Source organism: Polypterus senegalus, chromosome 9 (assembly GCF_016835505.1).
Source record: "Polypterus senegalus isolate Bchr_013 chromosome 9, ASM1683550v1, whole genome shotgun sequence".
Classification (NCBI taxonomy): domain Eukaryota; kingdom Metazoa; phylum Chordata; class Cladistia; order Polypteriformes; family Polypteridae; genus Polypterus; species Polypterus senegalus.
In genome coordinates, this window is record NC_053162.1 from 26,228,792 (window position 1) to 26,241,694 (window position 12,903).

General features: G+C 36.3%; 1 protein-coding gene across 1 annotated transcript in view; it reads left to right on the forward strand.

Annotated features, from left to right (window-relative positions):
* Window positions 1-12,903, forward strand: part of sardh (sarcosine dehydrogenase) — a 249,311-nt gene that overhangs the window by 155,396 nt on the left and 81,012 nt on the right. Inside the window, exon 16 of the mRNA XM_039762751.1 lies at window positions 372-519. Within this exon, the coding sequence (XP_039618685.1) occupies window positions 372-519 (148 nt within the window). The remainder of the gene's footprint in view (window positions 1-371; window positions 520-12,903) is intronic.

The following is a 12,903-nucleotide window of genomic DNA, read 5'->3' on the forward strand; positions in this document are numbered from 1 at the left end:
CTACGGAAATTGAACTCAGGTGTGATACACCACAGTTAGGTTATTTTTTAACAAGGGGGCAATTACTTTTTCACACAGGGCCATGTAGGTTTGGATTTTTTCTCCTAAATAATAAAACCATCATTTAAAACTGCATTTTGTGTTTACTTGTGTTATATTTGACTAATGGTTAAATGTGTTTGATGATCAGAAACATTTTGTGTGACAAACATACAAAAGAATAAGAAATCAGGAAGGGGGCAAATAGTTTTTCACACCACGGTAAATTGAATTAGAAAGTAATAGGTATCTGAATGGAGCATATTACCTTTTTCACATTGAAGAGTTTTTGTAAATCCTGCCTTCTCTATATTTTCTAATCTCTTTGTTAGGCTATGGTTACTACCTCGCTATAGGTGGTGCAGTGGCACAGCATAACTGGTCACACATTAAGACTGTGCTTCAAGACCAGAAGTTTCAGTGTGAATTGTTGGATTGTTCAGAAGATTTGGGGATGATCAGCATTCAAGGACCACAGAGGTAAGATTTACTAATAATAGAATGAAATGTACAGTATATTATGGTGAATGCTCAATTCGGGCCTGGAGAATATGAAAAATATGCAAACTTCTCTTACTGTAGATTTTTATATTTAATAGAATTAGACTAAAGCAAGTGACTACAAATGAATAAAATTAGAAACATGTTTTCAATGGTTTGTTGTCAATAGCGAGGTAACTAATAAAATAATTAAGTACTTTTTTTAAAATAGTATTTTATTGTTCTGTTAGGTGTTCTTCCTGGCTTTGCCCGAAAGAGTGGTATATTGTGCATTACATGCATAAAATAAATAAAAAGCATATCTGGAACTTATGCCCTTCTCATTGTGACTGAAGGGCACACTTTTGAAGTATTATTTAGCTTTTAGTATTTCTGAGCTTATTAAGCCCTTGCAATCTTTTTTAAATTACGTGTAAAATAATTTTACAGCAAAGAACAGTTTGTAGATTAGTAATACTAATTATCTTAATAGTTCAGTGATACTGTTGAAATGATAGGGTGTGTAGAATACACCACAATCATATTGTACATCTTGACCACTGGGAGACAAATGGGGGTCTAGCAGCACACGCACTCTTCTTCACTGTGGGCAGCATTTAGATCCCTGGAAACTTTGCACCACTCCTAACTCCTGCTGGCTCAAAGGGATTTTGTTACTCCTGGTCAAGCACAAATCTTTTCACAAATTGGTTATTTGTCTGCTTATTATTTTCCCAAGACAAACATTAAATATGATTTTATTTCTCAATATGAGCATTCAGAAAAAAATTGAACGCATTTTTGATACAGTCAACTGTAAAAGAGTTATTGAGTGGCAAATGAAAACCTTAAATTGTATTAACTTAATATTCAGATTCAGACTATACTGCAATGTTTTGTAGAAATTGGTGTAATGGGTTTCCCCTGATGTTTGAACAGACACACATATATCCTTAATAGAAGGATGCATGTCTGTGTACCTGTCATGTTGTTAGGTCTCTGTCATTCCAAAAGACAGCGCGTCACAAACATTTGTAGTAATAAAATGCATTGTATTTGTCAGTCCAACAGATGACACATCACAAGCATTAACACAGCTTTTGGCATGTAATAGCTATGTATACTTTGCTTTTGTCATTCCAACATATGGCATATAACAAACATTTGTAGTGATTCATTTCATTAGTGCCTGGAATGATGAATTAAATGCATTTTTTTACTACATGCATTACAAAGTACACTCCAATAGTGGATTCACTGCAAACATTACCACTAAGGACTACATTGATTACAACAGAATAAGATTATAAAATAAGATAGATTCTAACTAAACTAAGTACCATTCCTTCTGAATGGACAGCACGGTGGCGCAGTTGTAGCACTGCTGCCTCACAATTAGGAAACCCGGGTTTGCTTCCCAGGTCCTCCCTGTGTGGAGTTTGCATGTTCTCCCCGTGTCTGCATGGGTTTCCTCCGGGTGCTCCAGTTTCCTCCCACAGTCTAAAGACATGCAGGTTAGGTGCATTGGCGGTCATAAATTGTTCCTAGTGTGTGCTTGGTTTGTGTGTGTGTGTGTCCTGTAGTGGGTTGGCGCCCTGCCCGGAATTTGTTCCTGCCTTGTGCCCAGTGCTGTCTGGGATTGGCTCCAGCAGACCCCCGTGACCCTGTGTTAGGATATAGCGGGTTGGACAATGACTGACACTATTGGCTTGTTGCTGCCATCCAGCGGATATGTAGTGCTATTAATTTAATATTATTTCAGCTGATAATTTTTTTTCCTAGATATTTATATATAGAAAATCTAGAATTTTGATAGCCTGTCTAATTAGTTATGCTAGAAGTTAGTTAGAAATAACTGCATTTTTGTAAAAATTGGTGCAGTGGTTTTTATATGACGCTTCAACAGACAGACAGAAATTAAATTTTATATTTATATATATATATATATATATATATAGATTCCATAAAATTACATTTATGAAATGTCCTGTGTATATTTGGTCTAAGTATCTTTCTAAATCTACAGTGAATTGGTGTGTATCTATTTCCATAATAAAAAGATGAGATCATTTTGTGTTTTTTTTCCTTAGTTATTAGGATGTGTAGACAAGCATTTTAATTGCTTGGCCACTAGCCACTCTGTTTGCTATATCCTAACTATTGCATATTTACCATAAATAATAAACATTTATGTCAATACTCCCCAAAGTTGTGAACTGGCTACATGATAAAGTATGAAATATTAATTCTAATAGAAAGTTCTTCATTTTATTTTTAATGTTATTTTAAATGTATTTTTTCATATCCAACAGCCATTTTTTGTATTGCTCTTTAATACAGATTGCAAGCAACATCAGCAACTAAATGATTTGATATTTGCAGATCTGACTAACTTATAATGAATATCGATCCATTCTTAATGACCAAAGAGAAGCCACACTTTGTCCCATCTGCAATGGAGGTTGGGAAGAAATCAGCCATGGATGGGGCACCAGCCGCTCCACCGTACAGCACACTCACTTACCTAAATGAGCCGTTAATTAGAGTGGCCAATTAACATATCACACGTTTCAGTGCTATGGGAGTAAATCATGCTATACGGAGAAAAACCAAAGCAAAACAGTAGAATGTGCAATTATACAATGTACATTCCCCTTCAATTTACAATATATAAACTTATCTATAACAAAAAATGATACTTAATTCCATATTGCACTAAAATTTGAAATTCATTTAATTTTTTTATTTGCGGGTTTCATATTTATGTTCAACATGTGACACCACCACAGGGTGGCACTCACTTAGCACTTTTTGGGCACTTTTTTATTTTACTAGACATGCAGTTTTCCGTAGGTATGAAGAGATCTCATTCTGTTATTTCTTACCATTAGGTGTTTGGAAATCTACACTATATAGTTTTGTGATTTAATTATCTTTCCTTTTGGTAAAAGTGTGCTTGCATCATACTGTAGGGTTGCTTGAATTTGGTTATAATGCATGTCCTTTTTTTTTTTATTATTAATTTATTAATTAATTAATTTATTTTTTTACCAAGCTAACTTTGAGACAATGAAGTGGAAACAACATATGCAGTTTACTAAACCATTCTGTGTATTAAGTTGATTCAGCATTCACATTGCAATTTTATTTTTGTAAAGAGCAGGGCTTTGGGGAATATCAAATATGTTTGTAATTCCTCTTATAGTTATATTAAAGTACAGTTTTAACACTTAATTGCTACATTTCCATTCTGGATGTTCCAAATTTGACATTTATCATTGACCTTTATTTATTTTAAATATATTCATTTTCACCTAAGGCATACAGATTTGGACGCTTGCTGTAACTATTTTATCACAGTTTTATTAATTTTTTTATTAGAATTAGACACACTCTGGATAGTACTTGGTTCAAGGTCAGTCTGATTCCTAAATAAACAGCCTGCATGATTTACTATCATGTTGCTTACTACAGTAAAAAGGATAGTTGATATTAGGCAGTGTTTATTCGGTGTAAAACTACTTTTTTTTCTTAGTAACAGCAAAACATTATATTCCAAGAATATATTAAACTAGTGAAGTAGTTGAGAATTTTTTCTTGCTTATTTCAGAAATAACTGAAAGTGAAAATACAACTGTATCGTGTAAACTGAACATTGTTAATTATGCAAACATAAATTTTGTCATTTGTTTAAGTAGCCAGTAGTCATTTATCATTGGCCTATTTTATCCAAGAGCCTTCTTTTTGCAGTTATAAAGGTTAAACAGCTGCCTCTTGGGGAAAAGTTCAGGTACCTCAGTCTAGCTCAAAAATGATGGTTGAGGTGATTTTAAAATTGACCAAATTAATTTGTGCAATGACGGTAGGTTTATAAATAATGGACCAGCTAAGCCCTTTGACAAAGCTTTTAAATTGCTGGTCAGCCTTCCTTCCCATCCACATTTGGATAGTAATCGAAATCACGAGATTGTGAGAATAAGCAGTGAAAGTGAGGTACCTGCACAGGATTGCTGTGCTCACGCTGTATGACAGGGTGAGGAGCTGATCAGCCTGGGAGTAGAGCCTCTGCTTCTCTGGATTGAGAGGATCCAGTGGAGGTGGCTTGGCCATGAAATTATAACCCTTCCTAGGCATGTCAAACATGCTAAGCATAGCCCATTAGGAGATGTACCAGGACATGCTAGAGTGGTTATATCTCTTGACTGCCCTGTGAGGATCTGGGAATTCATCAGGACAAATTGGAAGATTTTAATTAGTAAAGTTTGGCCTAGTCTGTCCTGCTTGGCCTGACTAGACTTGGCCTCAGGCATCCCCAGGAAAAGCAGGTAGAAAGTGTAGTTTTAATCTGATTATTACTTTACAAATGGTTGGGGCTGTAGTTTAAGATTTATGAATTGTTAATTATGTAAAAGTATTTTGTAGTTCTTTAAATTGTTAATTTCATTTATATGATGCCATAACTGGGATGGATTATTTTTGCATTGGAATCTTGGCATTAATAGATTGATGACTAACAAAAAGGCATGAATGTAATGTTGCTAGTTTGCTATCTACAGTAGTTTATGCAGATTTTTTCAGAATTTTCTCTTATCAAGCTTTCGTCATATCCAAGTACCATATTCTCTTTAACTGTCTAAATAATTATATTAATTATAATGTTGAATCCTGTCCATTTTGCTTTGCTTGTTGCTGTAGTTGAAATAATGAAATCAGAGCACTGAGAACATCTTTCTTTTCCCATATTTTTAGTAACATCAAAACCTGTTGAAAACGTTCTGCAATTGCAAAATCATGTATATGACCGTACATTTAATGTGTATTGTGTTGCATTACTAAATACTAATTTAAGAGCCCTTTGAGTATCTTATTTTAGTTAAATAATTATTCACTCTGTTTTTTTCAACCCACTTATCCCAATCTATATATATAATTCAGTAAGGGCAAGCAAGACAGAGAGCGCACGCAAGACAGAGAGCCATGCCCACCAACTCACAGAGCCCTGCCCACCAACTCTAAGACCATGGGATATGCACAACAGAGCCCCGCCCGCCAACTCTAACCCTCCTTCTGCATCATGGGGAACGCACGACAGAGCTCCGCCCATTATCTCTAATCCTACTTCCACGTCCACCGTTGCTCTGTATAAATGGATATAAATAATTGCATGTAAACAATTCGCCAAAATCTGTTGTATGTAAACGATACTGTTTAAAACATTATTGTTTTTTCATCGTCTACCTGTATTAGTTTAAATGGTACTTTTTCCACTCGCAATAGGGCAGACGTGCTGACTTATCGTGTTGACTGGGCAACACAGTGAATGCGGCGTCTATCTATATATGTCTATGTTTTCCGTAGCCTGCTACAGGAAGGTACTCTCTCGACCATTGGCATTGGTTTCGCTCCTTGCTATTTTCTTTATACTGTGACGGTGGTTTCCAAAGCCTTTGTTATACTGAATTCCTTTCTCACCGTTTTCCGTTCCTATTCTTACACCGCCGTATGCTACTCCGGGCTTCGACTAGTTCATTATAATGACACATAGATCAAGATTTACGCGTTTATATGGCATCATCAGACCCAAAACAGGAAGCAGCCCTGGTGAGTCTCCACTTCATTTCAGTTTATTGCACAGTTACGCACACATCTAACACTTGGCGTCACCAATTAACCTAAAAGACCTCATAAAAGTGGGAAAAAAGCATACAAACTTCACACCTGTATACATATTTTATTATAATTCTTCTCATTTCTTCAGTATCAAGACAAATGTTTAAAATTTGAAACAAAATTAAGTGTGCTTTAGTATATAATATCTATCAGTTCAGTATAAGAGTATTTTATTTAATTTATCATAAGTAGTGATCAGCATGCAGATGAATTCATAGTCTCAAGTTAATTTCATACTCTATACAACAAAAAACAAAACTGAATAGCAGGCAAAATTGACGGTTTCATAACAGCAATATTAATTCATTCATTCATTCGTTAAGACATACAAAGAAGAAACTTTCTGCTGCATATTCTATTCCCAGCCACACTTTTAATTAACTAAATGAGTAACCAAAATTGAAATCAAAATAAGACCTTTTAGGCGGTTATCTAGAAAGCCCCAAATGCAGTTACTAACATTTTCTTTGTCCAGCATGATGTCAATTTGTTATTCCAGTTGTGAATACACTGAAGCAGCTCGGATGGACTTCAACACAGGTTTCTTTCACTTGCTTTTTCAGTTCTATCCATCTTTCTTCTTTCTATTGTCTGCGGCTTCAGTGGATTGTGCACAAGCACAAAGACATTGTTAAAAATCAACCAGGAAATGTTTACATTTATTGAAAATTGAAAGAAAAATTGTTCTCTAGAATACAAAAATATTATTATAAAAATGAAAATCCCAAGGGCTAAGCCAAAAATGTGTTATGCTTTGCATCATCATTTAATTTGTATTTAATTTGCTGTGGCCTTATGTGCCCATATTTGTGTCACCTCAGATTGTTTATTATTGTTTTGGTTATTCTTCCAAGTGAAGCCTGAAAACCATGAGGACTGATTGAGATAATTTACATTAGATAGAATGCCCGGTGGGGTCAAGGTGGTCTTGTGGCCTTGGAACCCCTGCAGATTTGGTTTTTTTCAGCCCTCTGGAGTTTTTGGTTTTTTGTTTTTTCTGTCCTCCTGGCCATTGGACCTTACTTTATTCTTTGTTACTTAGTATTGCCTAATCTTATTTTTAGGTTTTTATTTTTTATAAACTTTTCTCTCTTCATCTTGTAGTGAGAAGTCAAGCAAAATGACACCCTTTATTGGCTAACTAAAAACATTACAATATGTAAACTTTCAAGGCAACTCAGGCCCTTTTTCTGGCAAGATTTTAGTTAGTTAGTTTGTTAGCCAATAAACTGTCATTTTGCTTGACTTCCCACTACATTCATAATGGCTAACAGGTACAACTTCCTAGTACTACTCTCTTCATCTTGTAAAGCACTTTGAGCTGCTACATCATTTGTATGAAAATGTGCTATAGAAATAAATGTTGTTGTTGTTGTACTGCCATTTAGTATTATAGCATGACTGTGACCATTCCAATCCATCACATAATACTCCAATTAATTAACCAATTTTCTAATAACTGGTTCATAAGATAATTAAAAACAGTATGTTCTAGATAATAATTCTTTCCAATACTTTAAGACTTGACTATAATTTAGACACCTTTTTCATTATAGTTATCATAATTTTGCAATTGCATTACATGATATACTGTATCATGTTAAGGTATTGTATATGCCTAAGGAAAATTCTTACATCTGTTCCTTCAGCAGTTAACCCTATATCAGAATCTGAGGCAATCTTTTTGCTACTGACACTAGACCTTGAATTCCTATTGCTTTGGAAAGACAAGTATGGAAGATCTTTTTAATGCACAATTCACTGTGACATGGTTTGAAATCACAGTAAGAAGATCAGGGTCCACATCCCAGGTCATATTTTCCCTGTGTCTACGTGAGCTTCCTCTGGGTTTTCCAGTTTCTTCCTACAGACCAGCATGCAGGTTAGGTGGATTGGCTTCACTAAACTGTCCCTAGAGTGGTTGCGGTAGTAGTGGTGTGTGTGTGTGTGTGTGTGTGTAGGGTAGTGGTGTGTGTGTGTAGATGAACTCACCCTGCGATGGACTGGCGCCGTGTGTAGGGGTTATTCCTGCCTTTCGCCCAATGCTTGCCGGGTTAGGCTCCAGCCTTGCCCCATGCGACCCTGCTCAGGATTAAACAGGTTAGACAAAGACACAGCACGCTTTGAATTCCTTGATGTATTAATTTTGAAACCATGATGTGACAGAGAGTATATAAAAAGTTTAGAACCAGCATATCTTTGTATTAGTTGTGCCAGACTATTGTAATACTTTGGATAATTATTTACTGCACTGTTTTACATCTTGAAAGAGTGAGTGTGGAAATTCCGGGATCATTAAAATTTCAGGCTGTAATGCTTTAAAAGCAATGCCTACTTTCACTACCATGGAAGACCGAGCAGACATTTTGGAAAAAAGTTTTTTGTTTAACAGGAAATTTCTACCACTGCATATCAAGACTGGAACAGGAAACTAAAGGAAAAGGATGAGTATAATGAAAAAGTCAATTAGAAAGAATAATGAAAACAGTATTAATCAAAAACTGATTGCTAGAGATGAAAAAAAATACTGAAGAGAAGGTAAGGGTATGGAAAAGCATGTTAAGACCAGGGAGACTTTCTGCAGAGTTTTGTATAAATGCCAATGTAATATTTTTAAAGATATGTTGTGCTAATTTGAAAAAAAGGCAGTCAAGGATTTTATGGATGGATGTATTTGTGTTATACAATAATCTAATATTGTAATGTGCTTGTTCTGGCATCCTCATGCCTGATTGTGGTTGTGTTTCGTCTTTGTTATTTTTGATTGTGTATTTTTATTGATGATTACAACCCTTTTTATAGTTTCTCTTGAGATTGGTCAGAAAGCTTTCTGCATTTAGCTGCTTGGAAGTGTACTCTTCTTTGCATGTTTATGCTCAGATATCTGTGCGTATTTCCAAACTCAGCATGCCAGGTGCACTGTAATCATACTCACATCCTTTTATATTCATCTTAAAAATGAATTGCCTAATTCAAGCGAAAACATCTGCATTGCTGTCATTCCACTTCAAGCTGTCATCATTGAACACTCATTGCACTTTGCACTTTAGGTATCTAGTTTAATTCAGTGGATTGTTTAATTATTGAATACAAACTTGAGGACATTTAAAATTAATGGCTTTCTATCTGTAATCTCTTAAAGTTGCAATGACTTGGGAAAGATTAAATTGCCTGTTTACTTATTTACCACTTTTTCTTTTATGGATGTACATTATTTCTGCTTTTCTTTTAGATTTGAGTGAAAAATCCTTACACAGTTGTGTTAAGCTATTCTCTTGGTGCTTTATGGTAATGTTATTCAATGAAGATTACTTGTGCATATATACAAGACATAACATTCTGAAACCATCCTCATTCAATTCAGGGTTACAAGAAACCAATTCCAATCTAGACCATAATGGGCACAAGGCAGGAACCAATGGTGAACAATGTCATTCATAGCGATTTGAGAGGAAAGTCAATGTAAGCAAAGAATAAATAAGCACAAGACACATAAATGATTTGTGAAGTCTACAGACGCCAGTCATGTCAGGAATTTAACCCAGGAAACTTCATTAGTGAGGTAACATTACTTACCATTGAGGGATTGTGGTAAAGGCTTTGGTTTTTAATGTGTAATTTGCAAGTTCAAATCCCACAACCTGCTCAATATGTGTCACTAATCCAATTTAAATATTAAAATCCAGCAGTATGTTGTTGCAAGTTTTAAGGCATTCAAAAATTTTAAAATGCAGTTTTCGTGAAACTCTGTTAGTCTGGAGCCTCGTCTTCTAGTCACTTGTTTTGTCAACCAACAGATTGGCAGAGAAAATCTAATATTTCATATAAAAAAATGTTGTCAATTCAGAAAATGTCTAAATAACATCACAGTGAAGTTCAGTTGATCTAAAACTTTGATACCATATAGAACGTCCTGTACTTTGCACATTTAATTCTGGAAGCATAGCATACTGTTATACATCATGCCTTATATTAAAATATGAAAAATTCATGAAAGAAATACTGTACATTAGTATTACAATTGTTTAGGCCACAAATTGCTATTTGTGCCCAATGAAACTATAAGTACTGTAAAAGAGAAATCCTTTGTGAATGACACAGAGAATTATTCTGGGTATGAGGCTGTGGCCAACTAACACCTGGTTTCTGTTTTGTTTCTGTATATAATATTTATGAATATGATGTATTCAGTTTTGACAGTAGATGACTCAAAAACTCTTTCACTTAAAATCTGAATTGTTATAAGGTCAATTAAACACTATGCCACGGTAAAAATCTATACACCAGCATGACACTTACTGTGTTACATGATGCAAGGGCAAAGTTAAATTAGTTAAATACGGTAAGTGTAATAAGTGATTCCTATAGCCACTACCTGCAATTGATGATCCTGGCTTTTGGGAGCCCACATCCTTGGCATAGCCTGTTTACCGGGACAGTAATAGTCATGTGCAGAGAGGACAGAAACAAGACTGGTGCAAAGTGCTTACTGCAGTTTATTCCACAGCAATCAAAAATGTTTCAGCATGTTCAAAAGTACAGTGCAGTCTTCGATAAATACATTCATGAATAAATAATCCATAAAAATAAGTAGAAGATAAAATGAATAAATAAATAGAATGAAAAAATATGTTCAAATCAAGGTTAGAAAACACATTTAAAATCAGGTTGTCTCTCTGTCTTTCTGAACCCCAGTGCGTCCCACTCTCCTGTCTCCTCTGTTCACCCCTTTGGTCTGCTCAGCAGCTGAGATACCAGCAAGCACAGTCCTCCTTTAACAGCTTTCATCCCCGCCGTCTCAGCCAGTAACCCACTGGGACGCCCAAAGCTCGGCTCCGTCACCCCACCACCATCCCTCAGCACCTGTGAGATTAACGTTGAAGCCTTTATCCACTCCTGCTCCTTCCAGTGCTCTGTAGCATTGAGCCATCCCTAGACCACTGTTCCTCTCACACTCTGTGAGGTCACGTGACTGCCTTGCCTACAGTCCACTGCACTGTATCAATCTCTTGATTTTTCTCTGCTTTCAATCCAAACTTTCACCCTTGATTATCTACCATTTTATTGTATGATGAGAGGTCCGTGGCACAGAGCAGTTTTTAAATACATAATCGTGTCCCAGGAAGTGCAGGCTCTGATCGGGTGTGTGAGTGCACTTCACTCCTGGGTTGATTGGCAGACCAGTCAGGGGCCTCATTCACACCTCGGAGTAGGCAAAGCACCATACCTGCTCCCAGTCAGGCCAGATAAAAAGCAACTGGCACAGCAGAGGGGGGAAGGAACAAAATAATAACAGAACCCAAAGACACAGAAGTTAAAGGGAGGGAAAGAAGGGTAGGAATGGGATGGAGCCGGTGCTGCACAGAGGAGAAGATGGAAAAAGTAGACATGTCAGAATCACTGTGAGTTAAGGTAGTAAGGATATAATCCAGAGATGTTGTGATTGGAGTTGGCTAAAGGCCACCAAATTTTGATATTCCAAACAATAGGATATTATTTGATCACACATAGCTAATTTAAATCTTTTTAAAAATGCACAAATGTACACCAAAATAGATTTGTTCTTTCTGTAAATTATTTGGAGTCGAGGAAATATGTAGGAAAGATGGAATTGGAAGTAAAAACACTGCAGCTCTAAATTATACTTTGTATAAATTCTCAGACGTCACAATCCAGGCACATGATAATTCATTCTAATGATCAGTCAATCTAAAAAAACTAAAGAACTGGCCAGAATAAATAAATAAGGACATAATTAAAAAAGGTTTCTGTAAAAATATTCCTTCTGAGGGTCCTCATAATCTAGACATCGAAAGTTTGTCGCTGACCACTGGCAGTTAACATACTGCAAATTGTGCAACCTGGATAGACCATGGTGTGATTCCATGACAAAATACTTGCCTCAATTGACAGCATTTGAACTGTGGATGGGTAGCCTATTAGCAGTGTCGTGCGGGACGTTAGAAGGCTCAGTGAGGGAGAGAGCTCAGTTAATGTCACCAGGATGTACCTTTCTTCTAATGCTTACAAGCATTGCGTGGCTGAGAATGGAAGTTCTTTCATTGCTTTCGCTGTAAAGAAACTGCTTCTTGGGGCCTCCATTGTGCATTTGCGAGTCACCACTGACAGTTGCCACAGTCCAAAATGTGCAACCTGTAATGGATTAATGATGTGATTCCATGAAAAAACAAGGGAGACTACTTCTACAGCACTGTATATAGCAGATGAGTGGCAACCAGCCAAGTGCGTCCCTATGCTAAAGGGCATGTCCTATATCTAAGAGGCTTTTGAAATTAAAAATCTTTAGTCTTGAGTAATGAAGGCTGCTGGGGGACCTAATCCACGTCTTCAGAATTGTCAGTGGCATCAACAAAGTTGATTTTGCAAAATTCCTTAAATGAAGTAGGCCATCGTGTACTTGAGGATACCATTGGTTAATGGGAATTGTATTTAAGACCAAAGCTTGGAAGCACTTTTTCATGTAGAGCTTGTCACAAGAACGAGACATGGACAGATAAAGAGTTGGGGCAGCCACCCGTATATTGTGGTATCCTGGCTGCAAAGTCGTTTTTCTTGTAGAAATACAGAGCACTGAAGTGCATACAACCGAGTCCAAAACAAGACTGAGGAAACAAAGGAAAAGGGGCAGGTTTTAAAGGGGGAGACAGGAAGTTAGGTCGTATGGATCTGGCACGTGGTCTTCCACCATTGGCT